Source organism: Leopardus geoffroyi, chromosome B1 (assembly GCF_018350155.1).
Source record: "Leopardus geoffroyi isolate Oge1 chromosome B1, O.geoffroyi_Oge1_pat1.0, whole genome shotgun sequence".
Taxonomy (NCBI): Eukaryota; Metazoa; Chordata; class Mammalia; order Carnivora; family Felidae; genus Leopardus; species Leopardus geoffroyi.
The window spans coordinates 96,645,801-96,665,917 of NC_059327.1; the positions used below are offsets into that span (position 1 = coordinate 96,645,801).

Below are 20,117 nucleotides of genomic sequence, written 5' to 3' on the forward strand. Positions count from 1 at the left end.
AAGTGATTCAAGGAAGCTAAAATGATAGCACTTCATAAGATTGATTAGAAAGAGTAAGATCTGAGGTAGGAAACCAATCAGTATAGGCAGTAGTTCAGGTGAAAGTTCTAAGATCCTAATCTAGGTCATAACAATGCAAACATTACTAGGTAGGGAAAAGAAATAATTTTCCAACCTTCAATTTCACTAATAATATTTTTGAATTTTAGTCAGTTTTTAAACTTAATTTTATAATTCAAATTACTTACAGAAAACTATATATATTTTGTTGTTGTTTCTTTTAAAATGTATGGAGTGACTAATATGTTCAGGAAACAATTAGAGCATATCAATAGCCCTTACTGAACCTACTGCTTCATGGAGAAAAACTGCTAAACAAGTAATCACAATGCAGTGAAATAAGTACTAATAAGAGATGAAGTACAGTCTAGGGTTTAGGCTGGGAGTGGAGGAACTTCTCATAGGAAGTAAGCTCTAGACTGGAACCAGAAGGGCAAACTGTTATTTGGTTAGGTGAAAAGGCATGAGAAGGCACTAGGAGAATGCTAGCACCCAGCATATCTAAAGCCCACTGGAATAGCAAGCCTCTGGCAGGTTTTAAGCAGGAGAGAGCAGAGATGAGATTTAGGAAAATCACTCTAGTTATGGTGTGGAGAAAAACTAAGAAGTTTAATGAAAGAAAAGACTAGAGAAAGAGAAACCAATTAGGAGGCTGTTTCAGTATATTCTAGAAGACAAAGGTATAACAGGTACCTCTTTATCACTGGGGGCAGCAATAAGAGATAAATGAAAAGTATTTTCTACATTTGCTATCTTCACCAATTTAACAGCAAAGTAAGTCACTTATATTTGAGATGTGAAAAGTTAAATTTTATAAAAATTAACTTTTAATACAATATTAAATTAAATTCAATACCTGAGCTATGACTATTAAGTACAATCACTGTCTATATATATCATACAAAAAAAAAATCATTATAATGGGAAAAGTTTAAAACCTGTTCCTGCTTTTGCCAAGACTAAAATTAATTCTACATCTTAAGTAAATTTTTAAAATAACTACATTCTCTAGATCTTACAAACATAATCACAATTAAGTATCAGTTGAAATTAAAAGGCTTACATGTCCTCCCATGGATATTCCGGTCATTCCTAGAGGTCCATAACCCTCTCTCTCTAGCCAGTGCAAGAGAGCTGCAGATTCTAAAACCAGAGCTCCTCCCATCACAAAAAGGTCAGACACGTTTTTTAGGCTGGACCTTCTAGCCTCACAAGACAAAAGAGAAAATTATTTATGTATTTACATTTTAATATATGCAAAATTAAAACAGGCAGCCAGACTTCATGTTTTTCTTTTAAAGGACCAGATAGCTAATGGAACAAACTGATGGAATTAAGAGTACTAACATTATTCTACATATTAATCAGCTAATACTTATTTTTTTTAAAGTTACATCTGCTCTTTATTGAAATTCAATTAACTACTTTGAAGCCCAGGAAATATATTTATTTGATAGCACTTAAACAAACTGTTAAAAAATATTCGTGGTTGTCCTGTATGAATTTACACAGGGGTAAATTATTACAATAGAACTTAAAGCATAAAAATTTTAAAAGCAATGTAAAAGAACTTAACCTAATACGAGGCTCATGTATTACCAAAATCTTAAATATGTTGCTTATTTTCAAAAAATACACAATTTATGAATACAACCAACTGGAAAATTTTTTATTTTTTAAATAGTAGTGTAATTAACATACAATGTTATATCAGTTTCGGCTGTATAACATGGTGATTTGACAGTTTTTTTTTTGTTTTTTTTTGTTTTTTTTTTAAATTTTTTTTCAACGTTTATTCATTTTTGGGACAGAGAGAGACAGAGCATGAACGGGGGAGGGGCAGAGAGAGAGGGAGACACAGAATCGGAAACAGGCTCCAGGCTCTGAGCCATCAGCCCAGAGCCTGATGCGGGGCTCAAACTCACGGACCGCGAGATAGTGACCTGGCTGAAGTCGGACGCCTAACCGACTGCGCCACCCAGGTGCCCTGGTGATTTGACAGTTTTATACATTACTCAATGCTCACCATGGCAACTGCAATCACCATATGTCACTATATAAATGTTTAGACTAAAATATTGACTATATACCCTATGCTTTACTTTTAATAATTAAAAGTTGGTTGAAAAAGTAATTTTTCATAAAAATACATGTTTTTTTATTAACTTAAATAGGGGTGTCTGGAGGGCTAAGTCAGTTGTGTGTCACTCTTGATTTTGGCTCAGGTCATGATCCCAGGGTGGTAGGATCCACTCCAAGTGCAGAGCCTACTTGGGATTCTCTCTCTCACCCCCTCCCCTGCTCTCTCTAAAATAAAAACAAAACCAATTCAACTAGAATTTTCTGTCTTTAGAAACTAATTTTACATGTAAGTACATTTCCTTATTAGAAGCATTTAAATCTTTTTAGATTCCAAACCATTCTTATATAGGCATACTTCATCTTATTGCACTTTGGATTGCACTGCATTTCTTACAAACTGAAGGTTTATGGGGTGCCTGGGTGCCTTAGTCAGTTAAGTGTCCGACTCCTGATTTCAGCTCAGGTCATGATCTCACAGTTTGTGAGATTGAGCCCTGTGTGAGCCCTGAGATTCTCTCTTTCCATCTATCTCTGTTCCCACCCCGCTTGTACATGCACATGTACATAAATAAATGAACATTAAAAAAAGAACAAATTGAAGGTTTATGGCAACCCTGTATCGATTAAGTCTACAGATGCTACTTTTCCAAAAGCATTTGCTAACTTCATGTCTCTGTCACAATTTAATAATTTTCATACTATCGAGAAACCTTTTCATTGTATTTGTTATGGTGATCTGTGATGTTACTGTTGTAATTGTTCTGGGGCACCATGGAACTGCACACATATAAGATGGCAAATTTAATGCATAAATGTTATGTGTGTTCTGACAGCTCCACTGACCAGCTGTTCTCCACCTCTCTCCCTCTCTCCCACCTTCCTGTTCCCTAAGATATAAAAATCTTGAAAGTAGGCCAGTTGATAACCCTACAATGGCCTCTGTGTTCAAGTAAAAAGAGGAGTCACATATTTCTCACTTTAAGTCAAAAGCTAAAAATGATCAAGCTTAGTGAGAAAGGGATGTCAAAAGCGGAGATAGGCCAAAAGCTAGGCCTCTTGCAGCAAACAGTTAGCCAAGTTGTGAATGCAAAGTAAAAGTTCTTGAAGGAAATTAAAAGTGCTACTCCAGCGACCACACAAAATAGAAAGCAAAATGGTTTTCAATTTTGGAGAAGACTGGTCTGGATAGAAATCAAACCAGCCACAACATTGCCTTAAGCCAAAGCCTATTACAGAGAAAAGCCCTACCTCTCTTCAATTCTATGAAGGCTGAGAGAGGTGAAGAAGATGCAGAAGAACAGTCTGAAGCTAGAAGTTAGTTCATGAGGTTTAAGGAAGGAGGCCATCTCTATAACATAAAAGTGCAAGAAGGTAAAGCAGCAACTACTGATATGGAAGCTGCAGTAAGTTATCCAGAAGATCTAGTGAAGATAACTAACAAAGGCAGCTACAAATAAACAACAGATTTTCAATGTTGAAAAACAGCATTCTGTTGGAAGAAGATGCCATCTAGGACTTTCATAGCTAGAGAAGAGATGACAATGGCTAGCTTCAAAGGAGGGGTTGACTCTCTTGTTAGGGGCTAATGCAGCTGGTGAAATATCTCCAAAGTATGCCTATTTAGTGGTAAAAAAGAATACTATCTTATTATTGAAGTGTCCAAGTTAGAATCTGTTTTCAAATTTTAGTTCATATAAAGACATACATGATTGGCCACTGGATGAAACCTTGTCGAGGTGTACAAAATTCACTTTATCAATGGTTGTTTACTGTATGTCTATGTAGGGTAATTATGCACAAAGAACTAGCAGCCGTAGGAATGCCAAGTTGTGAAAAACACATTTCTGGCCCCCAAAGAGCTTATGTCCACTGTCCTACCACATCTCCTCAGAGCTCTAAGTCAGAATTTCTCTTTATGGAAACTATGCTATCCTCTGTCAAAATAGATCATAGATGTGCTTCCTCATAAAACAGCCCATGTATCCTTACATTTGTTTCTTATTCTCATTCCAATTTTCTATTGATGATCATGTAATTCCCCTGATTATGTATTTTGGCCTCGTACGGAAGTCTGAATTATCAAACTCACTTCAGTTTTCTCTTTTAATAGAAGTTACTAATGTAGGGTTCTGGGACAGTGGTTATTTATTTATAACAGTGGACCGAGTCTCACACTTTTGATGAAAACAAGCATAAGATGGCTTTTAAAAAGAGTAAAAATGACACACTTAGTTCTGAATACAGAGCTTGGTTCCAGAGTAAGAATTCTTGAACTACTTAGCTTGGACATTAATTTTTCACATTTCACAAAGTTTATTCTAAACTATCCTTCATAGGGGCGCCTGGGTGGCGCAGTCGGTTAAGCCTCCGACTTCAGCCAGGTCACGATCTCGCGGTCCGTGAGTTCGAGCCCCGTGTCAGGCTCTGGGCTGATGGCTCAGAGCCTGGAGCCTGTTTCCGATTCTGTTTCCCTCTCTCTCTGCCCCTCCCCCGTTCATGCTCTGTCTCTCTCTGTCCCAAAAATAAAAATAAACGTTGAAAAAAAAATTTTTTTTTAAATAAACTATCCTTCATAGGATACAGGTTTGCTTCCAACCCACCCCAATTTCATCTATATCTCTTCCATGTCACGACCACATAGAACATGTGACCTCTAAATCTACCTCTCCAGGACTTTCCAACTACCTACTTAACTTCTCCACCTGCAGTTCTAACAGACATCACACATTTAACACATGCAAGTCAGAACTTTTGATTTCTTACCAACAATATCCAATTTATCAATGAGTCTTATCATTTCAACTTCTAATTACCATGAGAGCTTCTTTCCATCTCCACTGCCACTTCCTTAAAGTCACTTTTTTTTTCTCCTGCATTACTGCTATAGCTTCCTATTTGATTTTTCTGTTGTTACACTAGCCCAACTAAGCCAAAATAAGCTTTTAATAACACAAATCAGATCATTCCTCTCCTTAAAGTCCTCCAAAGGTTTCCCACTGCACTTATAGTAAAATTCAAAGCACATGGCTCTTCATAAATCTGACCCTTGCCTACATTTCTGACCTTGTCTTATACTACTCTCCCATGCTTATATTAGGTTTTTCATTCTTCCTTCTCTGAGGCTGATCTTCCTCTGGGTTTTCACCTTGGTGGCTCCTTCTCATTATATCATGTCCTCAGATCTAACACTGCTCCAACCCTGCACCCACATCTATTATTCTTTACTTGGTTGCCCTGCTTTATTTTCTTCATGGCATTGATAAATATCCAAAATTACCTTATTTATTTTTATCTACCTCTCATCCTAGAATATAAGCTCTATGACAGTAAGGACCTTACCTTTTGTTGTTACATTCCCAATGTTTTGAATCAAATATTTACTGAATGAATCAAAACCAAACATGACATAGCTTATGGAAATGCAAAAAAAGTTGCCTTCAAAGTTCATCATTTCTAAAAACCAAGAAGAGATTATCTTCAGATTACCTATACTATACATTGCAAGAATAAAAAGGAGTGGTGTTAATTTCACGAAGTAAGTAAATGTACTTTAAGAAGGAAAATGTTTTAACATTTCTTCAGTTACCATTTTATAAATAAAATATATCTTCCATCAGCCTATTAAAAACTTTATTTTCAGTTTACTTTGAGAGAGAGAGAGAGAGCAAGCATGAGTGGAGAAAGGACAGAGAAAGGGAGAGAGAATCCCAAGCAGGCTCTGCACCACCAGCATGGAGCCCAAGACAGGGCTTGAAACCACAAACCATGAGATCATGACCTAAGCTGAAATCAAAAGTAGGACACTTAACCAAATAAGCCACTCAGGTGCCCCTAAAATTAAAAAAAAAATTTTTTTTTAATATTTATTTTTGAGAGAGAAGAGGGAGACAGAGTGTGAGCAGGGGAGGGGCAGAGAAAGAGGGAGACACAGAATCTGAAGCAGGCTCCAGGCTCTGAGCTGTCAGCACAGAGCCCCATGTGGGGCTTGAACCCACAAACTGTGAGATCATGACCTGAGCCAAAGTCGGATGCTCAAATGATTGAGCCACCCAGGCACCCCTAAAATTTCTTATTTATTTCTTTATCAAACATTTTAAGTGCAAAAAGCTTAAGACAAAAATTTAACTCAACATGCCTACTACAGTTTTATAACAGAACTTTTCCCCAAATAACATTTACATGTTAAACTTAGAAATGATTAACCAAAGACTAACAAAAATTTTAATACCACTGAAAATTTGGCATAAAGATTACAAAAAGGAAGGTAATGTATACTTACATTTGGTCCTTGGGTTTCCTGCAGCCATTTAAGAACGTGGGTCAAAGAGAAAGTTTTAAAATAATTAAATACAGTTTGTGTCTCAAAACATATTTACCTAAGCAAAATAGTTACATTTGAACACAATTTATTACTGAAATAACTATTTTCTAATTATCTCAAATAGGCTGTTGAGGAGTTCTCAGGATTTTCAATGTGATTATTTTTTTTCTTTTTTAAAACAGCTTTATTGATATTGCATACCACATAATTCACCCATTTTAAGTGCACAATTTAATGTGTTTAGTATATCCAAAGGGCTGTGCAATCTTCAACTTAATTTTAAAATTAAGGTTGTTTTTTTTTTTCATTTATATGTTGACTATATAAAATCTAGAAAATACAGAAAAGTATATTAGAAGAAAAACTACTTCATGTACAGACAACCATATTAATATTTTGGTGTATGTCCAGTATTTTTTCCTTACACACAGTTTTTAATGGATTTTCTGTTTTTAGGTTTTCTGCCTATCTATGTCACACCAGAGTTTTGTATCCTATTTTTGCATTATACTTTTCATCTATTACTGTAAACTTTTTAACAATAACTAACCATTAAAATTTACTGAATGTCATTTACCAGGCACTGTTCTAGACAGTATTAACTAGTTAATACTCTGAATAATCTAAGAGATTATTCCCATTTACCAATGAAAAATCTGAGGTACTAAAAGGTTAAATAACAGGTCCAAGGTCATACAGGTAGTAAATGGTAGAGCAATATACATAACCAATTGCATAATATTCTAATATTATGAACCACAAATTACTCAACCATTTTTCTATTGTGAGACATTTAAGCTATTTCTAATGCTTTACTATTATAAATAAAACTATATAAATCTCTTTTCAATCAACTTTCTCTTTTCTTTGTATTTTATCCTTAGAATAAATTTCTAAGAATCAAAATCACTGTCAAGGGACATAAGATTTTTTAATGCTCCTGATACATACAGTAGAAATGCTTTCCCCAAGGATTAAACCAATTTTCACAGCCATTAGTAATAAGAGTGCCTTTTTTTTTTTTTTTTTTTTTTTTTTACAATAGCCTCATAACTACTGGGTTTTATTTTTTAAATCTTTGGTAATGTTGCTTTAACTTTACATTTCTCTTATTACCAGCAACGTTGAACATTTCTTTTAAATTAAAAAAATTTTTTTTACAGTTTACTTATTTTTGAGAGAGAAAGAGAGAGTACATGAATGGGGTAGGAACGGAAAGAGAGGGGAGAGAGAATCCCAAGCAGGCTCTGCAGGCTCTGCGCTGTCGGCACAGAGACCTATGTGGGGCTTGAACTCACGAACCGTGAGATCATGACCTGAGCCGAAACCAAGAGTCAGATGCTTAACCAACTGAGCCACCCAGGTGCCCCGAACATTTCTTTATATCTGTGCATCAGTTTCGTTTCTTCTGGGAATAGTCTGACGTCATCTTGAAAGTCAAGTTAAGAACTGTTCTAAACCTCAACTGATGACTTAAATGTAAATGAATTTAAAACATGAAGGTTTCCTTAATAGCAAACATTTGACTTAATAATATTAAAATCCAGCATAAGTTTTATAAGAAAAAAGTACAATTTATCTTCATTACACAGTGGAAGCACAATCCTTAACATTGGTTGTTTAAAGGCATGAAATAATTTTTCACTTCTTTTCATTCTTGCTTCTTAAATATTTTCTGAACTGACACTAAACTGGTTTAGAAAAGCTGGTTACTATCTATCATTCTTTTTGAAGACTAAATCTATAAATAAGAGAAAAGATTTCTAGATATCACAAAAGGATATAATAAGGGTTTTCTAGCAACAAAGAAGCCATTCGGGCTTCTTTAATCATAGGACGAGCCATTAGTGTTCGTCGTCTCCAGTAATGCTAAGGAAAGAAAAGATGACATACTTAAAGAATGTAATAACCACATCTGTGTTACAAAGAGTATGTTAACAAATTAGGGATTAAGCCGTCATAGAAAGTCTTACATGATCTCCTGTTCCAGCAAGATGAATGCATACAGGTTTATATTTGCTGTTCCACTCCTTAGGAACAATAAGTTGGAACCTGTTTAAAATAAAACACATAAGTAGAATTCTCTTTAGAAGGTTTTCAATACAAACTTTCAATTTGTAAATAATTAAATTATTTGGGAGAAGAGATCATTCAGAATTTTGACATTCAAATTATGATGAATAATTCATGTTTGCATAAAGGCAAATAAGATATTATAAATTTGCTATATTAGGATATTGTATTAGGATATTAAAATATGCAGTACAATATAAACACAGAATTCATTGTAATCATTTTTACCTTATTCAGTATCACTTTATAAATGCATAATGAAATTTTCTTATTTTGTTGAGACATCAATATATATGAGTAAGTCTTAGAAACAACAACTCTCTACATAGCTCTGCTTTTTCTCCTTGCAGGAATAATGCTTGGTTGTACAATCTGTTGATGTATCAGTAAAATACTTTATGTTATCTCTTTTGTTTTCCAACTTGAAGAAAAAGCAATCCATGCCAGATGCCAAAAAACAAAAACCAAAAAACAGTTTTCCCTATGTGTCATCTTCTTATCGTAGTAATTTGCTTTTCATTTAATGTTTTTTCCCTATAGGACTTTTACTTTAATTGTGGTAAAATACACGTAACATAAAATTTACCATTTTAACTATATTTAAGTTGCACAGTTCAGCAGCAATAAGTACATTTACATTGTTGGGGTGACACCTGGGTGGCTCAGTTAAGCTTCCGACTCTTGGTTTTGGCTGAAGTCATGATCTCATGGTTCGTGGGCTTGAGTCCCGCATCAGGCTCTGCACTGCCAGCATGAAGCCTACTTGGGATTCTCTCTCTCATCCTCTTTCTCTGCCCCTCCCCCACTCACTCTCTCAAAATTAATAAACTCAAAAAATATTTTTTTAAAAAGCATATTTACAGTGTCATGCAACAATCACCACCATTCATCTTCAGAACTTTATCTTCTTAAACTGGTTTACTTGCCTTTTTAATTTCCTTAGCAATTGATATTTTAGAATTATTATCTAGTATAATACTGCATTCTGTCAACTCAAGGTTTCACCTTAGGTAGCTGCATTCTCAGGCAACATAAACCTCAATTTTGAGCTTATTTTGTTTGTGCAGGGGACAATATCACTAGTTATCTATTAGCAATAAATTGTTGAATAGAGAATACACACAAGTACATTTAGGAGGGTTCAGTGGTTCTTTCTGTTTTGTGCTCATGGGAACTAACTCTTAATTTTTAATCTCTTCATCAAAACTGCCAATGTTAACAACTCTGCTTCATTTTGCATTCTCAGAACTGTCCTGCTTCTTGATATTTTGATGATTTGGGGTAAATAAAAACATTTAAAAATGCTTTCTGTGAAATGCTGGACATCTCTGCTATTATTTTTTTCCTTCTGTTTCATAGCATTCCATGTAGAGACTTCATTATTGGAGAATAGCTTTAAATTAATAAGAATATTTTATTACAGTAATAACTGACCACTCATCTAATAGAGGCTCACTAATTAGTCTGTCTGCTCATATTACAGTACCTTCTCACAAGAGTATTTTCCAGTGCCCCATGATGAATAGGTAGAGTTCATGTGAGCTCCTCAGCTACAGTTGATTGGGCCTGGGGTAGTACAGATTAGGGCAGTAAAGATTTGTTCTTTTGGTAGTCTGTAATTAGGACAGACTCTAGATTCTGTTGAGCTTTCAACATGAAGGCTCTGTGGAGCTGTGGTAGCTATTTTTTGTCACTGCATGAGAAGCAGAGAAAGATAAACTACCCACAGAGAAATGGCATGGGTCATAAAGCAGGGATAAGAGACCAGGAAGCATACAGGAAAGGGAGGTAGGGAAAGTATCTATATAGATCTTAATGGCTTCCCACTTTCAGCTTCCAAAATCTCTTTTTAAATACTGAGATAATTGACATATATTATTAGTTTCAGGTATATAATTTAATGATTTGATATATGTATGTATTGTGAAATGATCATCACAATAGTTAGCATCCATTACCACACATAGCTACAAAAATCCTTTTTCTTGTGATAAGAACTTTTAAGATCTACTGTCTTAGCAATTTTCAAATATACAATACAGTATTAACTACAGTCATCATGCTGTACATTATATCCTCAAGACTTATTTTATAACAAAGTTTGTACCTTTTGACCGCTTTCACCCAATTCACCCAGCCCCCACTCCCAACTCTGGCAACTACCAGTCTGTTCTTTGTATCTCTGAGTTCCAAGTTGTTGTCATCATTGTTTTAGATTCCACATATAAGTGAGAACATATGGTATCTGTCCTTGTCTGACTTATTTCACTTAGCATAATGTTCTCAAGGTCCATGTAGTTGCAAATGGGAGAATTTCCTTTTTTGTTGCTGTTGTTATTTAATTTACTTTGAAAAGAGAGGATGGAGGGGTAGAGAGAGGGAGAGGGAGAGAAAGAATCCCAAGAAGGCTCTGTGCTGTCAGGGCAGAGCCCAACATGAGGCTCAATCCCACCAACCACGAGATCATGACCTGAGCCAAAATCAAGAGTCAGACACTTAACCGTTCAACCAACTGAGCCATGCACATGCCCCTGGAGAATTTCCTTCTTTCTTATGTCTGAATAATACTGCACTCCTTTTATATACCACTTCCTTATCCTTTCATCCACTGATGGACATTTAGGTTGGATCCATGTCTTGGCTATTGTAAATAATGCTGCAATGAACACGGGGGTGCGGATATTTTCCCAAATCAATGTTCTTGTTTCCCTCAAATATATACCCAGAAGTGGAGTTGCTGGATCATATATGGTAGTTCTATTTTTAATTTTTAAAAAAAATTTTTAATGTTTATTTTCTTGAGAGAGAGACAGAGTACAAGTGGGGGAGAAGCAGAGAGAGAGGGAGCCGAAGTAGGCTCCAGGCTCTGAGCTGTTAGCATAGAGCCCGATGTGGGGCTCAAACTCATGAACTGTGAGATCACAACCTGAGGCAAAGTAGGATGCTTAACTGACTGAGCCACCCAGGTGCCCCGCCCTGTGTATTTTAAAAGAATGTGTATTCAGATGCTGTTGGATATAATATTTTGTGAATATCTAGGTTAAGTCCACTTGATCTAATGGGTAGTTTGAGTCCAATGTTTTCTTACTGATTTTCTGTCTGGATCATCTATCCATTGCTGCAAGTCAGGTATTAAAGCTCCCTACTATTATTCTATTGCTGCCTTCAAGTTTGTTAATTTTTTTAAATATATATTTAGCTCCTATACTGGGTACATAAATATTTACAAATGTTATATCCTCTTGTTAGACTGATCCCTTTATCATTATATAATGACCTTCTTTACCCCTTATCCAATATTTGTTTTTAATGTTTATTTTTGAGAAAGAGGGAGGGAGGGGCAGAGAGAGGGGGGCACAGAGAATCTGAAGCAGGCTCTGTGCTGACAGCAGACAGCTCGATTCAGGGCTCAAACTCATGAACCATTACATTAGATCATGACCTGAACCAAAGTCAGATGCTTAACTGAGCCACCCAGGTGCCCCTCCAATCTTTGTCTTTTTTGTATGATATAATATAGCTACCTTTATTTTCTTTTGACTTTCATTTGCATGGAATATCTTTTTCCATCCCTTTACTTTCAGTCTATGTATGTCCTTCATCTGAAGTGAATCTTTTTTTCTTAAACAGTTTTCTTTTAAAGCTTATTTATTTATTTAAGTAATCTTTACACTCAATGTGGGGCTCGAACTCACAACCCCGAGATCAAGAGTTGAATGATCTTCCAACTGAGCCAGCCAGGTGCCCTGGAAGTGAGTCTTTTATAGGCAGCACATACTTGAGTCCTTTTTTTTCTTTTTTTTCAATCCATTCAGCCAGTCTAAGACTTTTGATTAGAGAATTCAGTTGGTTTACATTTAAAGTGATTATTGACCGTTATAAATTTATTATTGCCATTTTGTTTATTGTTTTCTGGCTGCTGTGTTATTCTTTTTATTATTTTATTATTCTTTTGTTCCTTTCTTCTTTTTGTCTCTTTGTGATTTGATGATTTTCTGTAGTGGAATGCTTAGATTTCTTTCTCTTTGTCTTTTGTTTATCTAATAGGTTTTATCTTTGTGGTTCCATTAGGCTTATATAAATTATCTTATTTATAACAGTCTCTTTTCTATAGTTTTATTCTGCTTCACCCCACGTTTACCGGGAGCAATGCTAAATAATTATTGCAATTAATGCTAACCAATTAAAAATAGTATGCCATTGATATTATAATTGTAAGTAAAAAATAACTTACTACTTTAAACTTTCTGAATAAAAATTCTTACCTTGCAATAACAGATTCAACTGGCATTATATCAGGCACATAGTGGGCCATGGGGGAAACAAAGTGTCCATCTAGGATCTTACAGTCTGACTGCTCTTCAATCTAAAAGAAAAGCAAGACCAAAATGTATACATACATATAGACTAAGGTCTATCATGCATGTTTTAATATAAAAAAGTTCCATTCAATTAAAAATTTTTTCACTGACTACCATGTATTCTTTTGCCCCAGTCAGTTTTCTGAAGGCATGGCTCCTCACACACATTTCTTTTCCTTTTACATCCTTTACTACAGGCTAGTTGGAAAAGTAAACTATAAATAAACTGCATTTGTACAAAAGCATGAAATAAGTCAATAAAATACTAGTTGGAAGAATTCAAAAATATCAAAATAAACATAAGAACAATTTACAAAGAAACTGTAAAAATAATTTACCGCAATCAAATAAGGGTTGACTTGATGTTTAAGAAATCCATTGAGACAATGAGTCATGTAAACATTAAATAAGGAGAAATGTATATTTATATTTATAGCAAAGGCATTTGCTAATGTCTGACACCTAAACTTTCCCTTCATCAGTTATTTTTTATAAATAAAAAATCTTTATCAGGTCAGTAATCAAAATTAAATTAACAGTAAAGCACCACATATTTTCATTAAAATTGTAAACAAAAAATTTTATCTGTGGATACCATATATAACCATCTTATTTTAAAACAAAAATTCTAGCCAGTAATGTCTTATTAAATAATCCACATTTTGTTTTGCATGTGACTTACTTCAGTAAGTTTTAATAAGTTATAACATTATTTTCAATCCTTTATTGGGTTTTATAAGTCTATCTTTTTTCCCCCCACTCGTTTAAAAGGTTTTTTTTGGTTTTTGTCTTCCAAGTTTTTGTTTAAATTCTAGCTAGTTAACATACAGTGCAATATTAGTTTCAGATGTAGAATTTAGTGGTTCATCACTTAACATCAAATACCCATTGCACATCACAGCAAGTGCCCTCCTTAATCCCCATCACCTGTTTAACCCATTCCTCCATCTGCCTCCCCTCTGGTAGCCATCAATTTGTTTTCTATAGTTAAGAGTCTGTTTCTTGGTTTGCCTCCCTCTCTCTCTTTTTTCCCCTTTGGTTCATTTGTTTCTTAAATTCCACATATGAGTGAAATCACACAGTATTTTTTTCACTGAGCTTAATACTAACTCCATCTACGTCACTGCAAATGGCAAGATTTCATTCTTTTTTTGTGATTGAGTAATATTCCATTGTGTGTGTGTGTGTGTGTGTGTGTGTGTGTATACAGACACACCACATCGTCTTCATCCATTCATCAGGTGATAGCCACTTGGGCTGTCTCCATAATCTGGCTATTGTAGATAATGCTTATTAGCCTACCTTTCATTTATACCAATATCATGCTGTTTGATCATGCTGCAGCTTTATAATATCTATTGACAAATGACTGAAGTAGGTTTTCCTTATCACTCTTCTTTTTTAGGTGTTCCTGATCTGATTGTACTTTCATGATCCTTCCCAAAATAATTTTAAGATCATTTTATAGACTTTAGTTCTAAATTGAGTATTTTAATTATGATTGCACTGCATTTTTTGAAAATGGTAAGGAGACCTGATGTGTACAATATGAATTTATATGATTTAGAATAATAAATTATTTGATAAAGGAGGCAGCACAGATTAATGTGAAAGGGAGTAATAATCCCACAAATAGTGTTGGGACAAATGGCAACTTGGTAAGAAAAAAAAGCAATTTAGAACCATAAGTAATATAGACTTAAAAATTAAACCAGCTATAACTCAACAATAAAAAGATGAATAACCCGGTTAAAAATAGGCAATGATTTCATAGATGTCTCCAAAGAAGATATACAAATGTCCACTAAGCACATGAAAAGATGCTCAACATCACAGTTATAAGGGAAAGGCATATTGAAAACCACAATAAAATACTTCACACCCACTAGGATGGCTATTTAATACAAATAGTGCGAATGTGGACAAATTGGAACTATTATACACTACTGGTGGGAAAAGTAAAATGGTGCACTTTGGAAAACAGTTCTTAGTTCATCAAAAAGTTAAGCACAGAATTACCATATGACCCAGAAATTCCACTACTAGATTAATATCAAAAAAATTCAAAACATATATACACAAAATCACTTGAACATGAATGTTCACAGCCTTATTGATAATAGTCAAAGAGCAGAAACAATCCATATGTTCATTAGCTGATAAATGGATAAACAAAATGTCACATATCTATACAATGGAATATTATTTAGCAATAAAAAAGAAGGTAATGTTACATAACATGGATGAACCAAGAAAATTTGCTAAGTGAAATAAGCCAGACACAAAGACCTCATATTATATGATTCCATTTATATGAAAAGTCTAGAATAGGTCCATTGAGATAGCAGATTAGTGGCTGCTAACAGGTGGGAGGCTGGGGAAGTAGGAAGTAACAGCTAATGGGTACATAGTTTCTTTTTGAGGAGATAAAAATGTTCTGGAATTAGGTAATGATAGTGGTGATGTTTGCACATCTTAGGAAGAATAATAAAAAACAACAACACTTAACTGCACACCTTAAAAAAGGTGAATTTCATGGCAGGTGAATTTATCTCAAATTTTTTTTTTTTCAACGTTTATTTATTTTTGGGACAGAGAGAGACAGAGCATGAACGGGGGAGGGAGACACAGAATCGGAAACAGGCTCCAGGCTCTGAGCCATCAGCCCAGAGCCCGACGCGGGGCTCGGACTCATGGACCGCGAGATCGTGACCTGGCTGAAGTCAGACGCTTAACCGACTGCGCCACCCAGGCGCCCTTCAATTTTTAAAAACCAAAAGAGACAGTAATGGGAACAACAGGGGAAGAGGAAGGGATGCATCCCCAAATCTTCACAGTAATTTTTCCTTGGGATACAAATAGAATTAAGCAGTGGAAAGTGACAGAAAGTTAGCTTTTTGATTTTTTACTTGGTATGCTTTTAATTTGTTTATTTTAAGCCTGTGATTTTTAATAGAAAAAAAAACAGGTAAATAGTAACATTTAGCAAAATTTGAGGGAGAAATGTTCTAAATCCAGAAGCTATAGAAAGAATAGCTATATGGTATGGATGAGGGATTTCCAATTTATAAAATTTTGTTTTTAGCAGTGGAACTGTTTTGAAAAATGAAATCCTCTAAGGATATCCAATACATATAAGAGATGAAAATAGAGTTACTTTGATTGAAGGGCAATGAGAGATATGAAGGCTATGCATTTGTACCCCTTCCCCAACAATACTTCAATTATCCAATTATATAACCCTAGAACTGTTTTACAGAAAAACATGGTTGCTAAAAAACAACACTATTTCAAATATATTCTCTAATTTTCTCTAATGTTACTGCGTTTTCTTTCTACCATTCTTTCACCAATTAACTATTTCCCATAACATTTCCCTGATGTTATTTAATAGGCGTTTTGGTTAACAACTTCTCATGTGCTGATTCTCCAAGTAGAATACTTCCCTGTATTACTCATAATTCTTCTTAAATATTTTAATCCTTCTGATCCTAAAGATACAAAATGAGGCTCAAAAAGATGAAGCCTTAAATATTTTCTTCTGTTTAAGCAAGTACTAAATATATGCTCTCATATACATGATTACGATTATTATAAGCATCCTATTAGGATACATATGGTATTTATTTTAATCATATTAAATGAAAAGTCTGTACTGTACTCATGTTTTAGTGTTTATTATTATACTCCAGTATTCAACTTATTCTTTTTTTAAGCTTTATTTTATTATTATTATTATTTAAGATTTTATTTTCAAGTAATGTCTATACCCAACATGGGCTTGAACTCACTCCACTGACTGAGCCAGCCAGACACCCCTCAACCTATTCTTGACACATATTTATGTTAAACCAGAATTTCTGTAATTGCATTTCTTTCATTTAAATACCTTATCAATGTGTACTGGGTAATCACTTGAAACCAGATTCTGACATCTTTCTCGATTTCCAATCATCTTTCTGAATTCGAAGAGTCTATTAGGATAAGGGGGGAAAAGGGAAAAATTCAATATGCCCATTATACAGGGAGTGATGTATAATGCTGAAAAATTTGCAAGTCCAGTTCATAAGCTATGTCAAAATTTAATTCAAATCATTAGAGAAAAAGATGAGGCTACTGGTTTTTATTCAAGCTGGACATCTTATCCATAAAACATTTGAGAAATATCATTGTTCAGAAAGCAATTAACATATGCAATACTCAAAATTAAAGGCATAAATCCTGAAAATTCATTTTCTTAAGTCCAGATACTTCTATGACCTACAGTATATCCCAGCTTTACAAATTCAATTTACATGAAGAAGCTCTATCCCTGGAAACTATAAGCAACTTAAAAATAATTAAAGTTCAAAATCTACTTTGTATTTGAGAGCTCTTTATTTTTAATTTTAAAATTACTTTTAACATAATTTATGATTATATGGGATAAAACAGAAATAATTAAAAAGACAGAAGAGAAAAAGAAGCAATATTTTATATACTTTAATGCTTAAGTTGTCAATCACTTCATATTTATAACAAAGGATTGTATCACTGAAAAAATTTTAATTTTTTTTACTAAAACAAATTTAGAATAAACATTAAGAAAAAAATGGTTACCTTTTGAGATCCTCTGGCCTCCCCCATCCTCTGATAAAAAGTTTTGTGAGGAGAAGTCTCCGGTATAGAATATCTAACTTGCTGACACCCATTAGTAACAAACAAACATCTATGAAACAAAATTTAAAATAACTTTAAAATATTTTATTTTAGGCACTAGGTCAATTTCCTAGCCATCTCTTTAAATATCAGGTAAAAATTACAGATTGATCTACTCTCCTTGGAACTTTGCAACTTTCAAACATACTATCCATCTATCTGTGTATATTTATTTTATTTTAGAAAGAGTGTGCATGTGTGAGTGGGGGAGGGGCAGAGGGGGGAGGGGTAAAGGGAGGGAGAGATAGAGAGAGAGAGAGAGAGGCAGGGGTAGGGAGAGAGAGACAGACAGACAGACAAAGAATCTTAATTTCTGTTCAGCATGGAGCCTGATGCTGGGCTCCATCCCACGACCCTAGGATCATGACCTCAGCCAAAATAAAGAGTCCAACGTTCAAGCAACTAAGCCACCCAGGTGCCACATATATATGCGTGTGTGTGTGTGTGTGTGTGTGTGTGTGTGTGTGTGTGTTTAATTTATTTATTTTGAGAGAGAGCAAGTGAGCATAAGCAGGGCCGGTGCAGAGGGAGGGAGACAGAGAATCCCAAGCAGGCTCCCTGCTGTTAGTTCAGAGGCCGAGGTGGAGCTCACATTCATAAACGGAACAGTTTTAGCCCAAACTCTTAGCCCAAACCAAGAGTTAGATGCCTAACCAACTGAGCCAGCAGGTGCCAATATACTGTATATTTTTAACTATAGTTACCATAATGTACATTACACCCCCCAGAACTATTTATCTTACAGATCTTAAAAATATTCATTGCAAGAAAAAAATGTGTAACTATATTTGGTGATGGATGTTAAACTTATTGTGATAATCATTTCACAATATATACGTAAGTCAAATCATTATGCTGTAAGTTTTAAATTAATACAATGTTACATATTAATTATATGTCAATAAAACTGGAGAAAAAATTTAAGATTGAGATTAAACTATGTACCTTAAATTTATTCTCTCGGATATAAGACGTGAAATATAGACAAAAGGAACTGGGATGAAAGTAGAGAAGATAAACTGTGTATTCTTTTAGGGTAAGGTCTTCCCATCTTCAGCACAGCAACTAACACTCAATATTTATTGGATAACAATAGCTGTAGCTATTACTTATGTGGTACTGTACAATCTGCCACGCATCATTTTGTAAAAATACAAACACATATACATACACATTCTTGTTTAAACATCCCAAAAACTTTATGAAGAAGGATCTATTATCCCAACTGAAGCACAGAGAAAATAGGTGATTTATCTAAGATCACAGAGCTAGTGGTAGGTAGAGCTAAAACTGAATCCCAGGCACACAGCAAGATCTAACTACTATTCTACATTGCCTGTCTACTAAACTATGATTCGTGAAAACTTTGCACCACTTATTTAACTTTCCCAAATATTTCTAAAGTGTTTTTTTAAATTTTATTTTATTTTTAAATACCTGCCTGTCTTTTCAAACGGAATGGTGTAGTTTTGATCTGTGGGCAAAATGTGATTCATTTTCAGGGTTTATTCTACCTAGAAAAATGGAAAATAGAAATGTGCATTTCTATCAGTGAGCTTTAGTAAGTACTTATCTATTATTTTGAATGTTTTAATGGAACCACCACTTATGTTTTATACTTTTGCTCTTTGATTTGTAACAAAATACAAGTTTAACTTAATGTTCCTCCTTGTTTACATAGGTATACAACCCAAACTATCATTAACTGGGCGGGTACTTTATTATAGTTTTTACGACTGGACCAGCAAAACCAAATCATTCATATTGCCTCTCACAATTCTTAGGACCAAGAACAAACAATTACTAGATAAAGTACTTGTTAAGCAATACAGTATAAAGACAGAGTACAGTATTTAGTATTTCTTAATACCACTCTCTTTTTGCCAATTTTCATGTGTTAATCAATTTTTATTCCTTTTTTTAAATTTTTTTTAAAAAAATTTATCCACCTTTGAGAGAGAGAGACACACACACACAGAGTGCAAGTGGGGGAGGAGCAGAGAGAGGGAGGTAGACACAGAATCCAAAGCAGGCTCCAGGCTCTGAGCTGTCAGTGCAGAGCCTGACATGGGGCTTGAACTCGCGAGCTGAGAGATCATAACCTGAGCTGAAGTCTGATGATTAACCGACTGAGACACCCAGGCGCCCCAATTAATTTTTAACCTTGATTAAAATTTGGTTTTGGCATAATAATGTTACGGAAAAGAAACCATAATGCATATCCAGCTTTGTTTATTATACTACTTGTATCTACCGCTATAAATAAATAAACGTATTCCGGTTACCAGAGTCCAGTAAATTATCATCATTTAGTTTCCCAAAAATGCAAGTTTCTGAACTTTTAAGAATATTACCTTTTTCATTTAAGCAACAAGTATTAAGTGCTTACTATATGCTAAGCATTATTTTAGGTCCTGTGCTATAAGATGATCAAGGCACATTCTTCCTTTCACAGATCTTGTATTTTCATGTAGGAAAAATATTATTTTTTTTAAAAAGCAAAGAATAGATGATGCCAACAC

At 34.5% G+C, this 20,117-nt stretch overlaps 2 protein-coding genes across 8 annotated transcripts in view; one reads left to right on the forward strand and one right to left on the reverse strand.

The window, feature by feature from the left end:
* Window positions 1-20,117, forward strand: part of MFSD8 (major facilitator superfamily domain containing 8) — a 163,696-nt gene that overhangs the window by 36,857 nt on the left and 106,722 nt on the right. The gene's annotated exons all lie outside the window — the stretch shown is intronic.
* ABHD18 (abhydrolase domain containing 18) overlaps window positions 1-20,117 on the reverse strand; it is a 44,417-nt gene that overhangs the window by 10,501 nt on the left and 13,799 nt on the right. Inside the window, exons 2-8 of one of the 2 annotated variants that reach the window (XM_045468037.1) lie at window positions 17,497-17,605; window positions 16,787-16,871; window positions 12,802-12,902; window positions 8,437-8,515; window positions 8,248-8,332; window positions 6,422-6,449; window positions 1,124-1,262 (exon numbers count right to left, since the gene is read on the reverse strand). In XM_045468037.1, the coding sequence (XP_045323993.1) occupies window positions 1,124-1,262; window positions 6,422-6,449; window positions 8,248-8,332; window positions 8,437-8,515; window positions 12,802-12,902; window positions 16,787-16,871; window positions 17,497-17,588 (609 nt within the window). In that variant the 5' untranslated portion in view covers window positions 17,589-17,605. Of the gene's footprint in view, window positions 1-1,123; window positions 1,263-6,421; window positions 6,450-8,247; window positions 8,333-8,436; window positions 8,516-12,801; window positions 12,903-16,786; window positions 16,872-17,496; window positions 17,606-20,117 lie in introns of those variants that run through there. The other variant, XM_045468047.1, reaches the window with a different exon arrangement.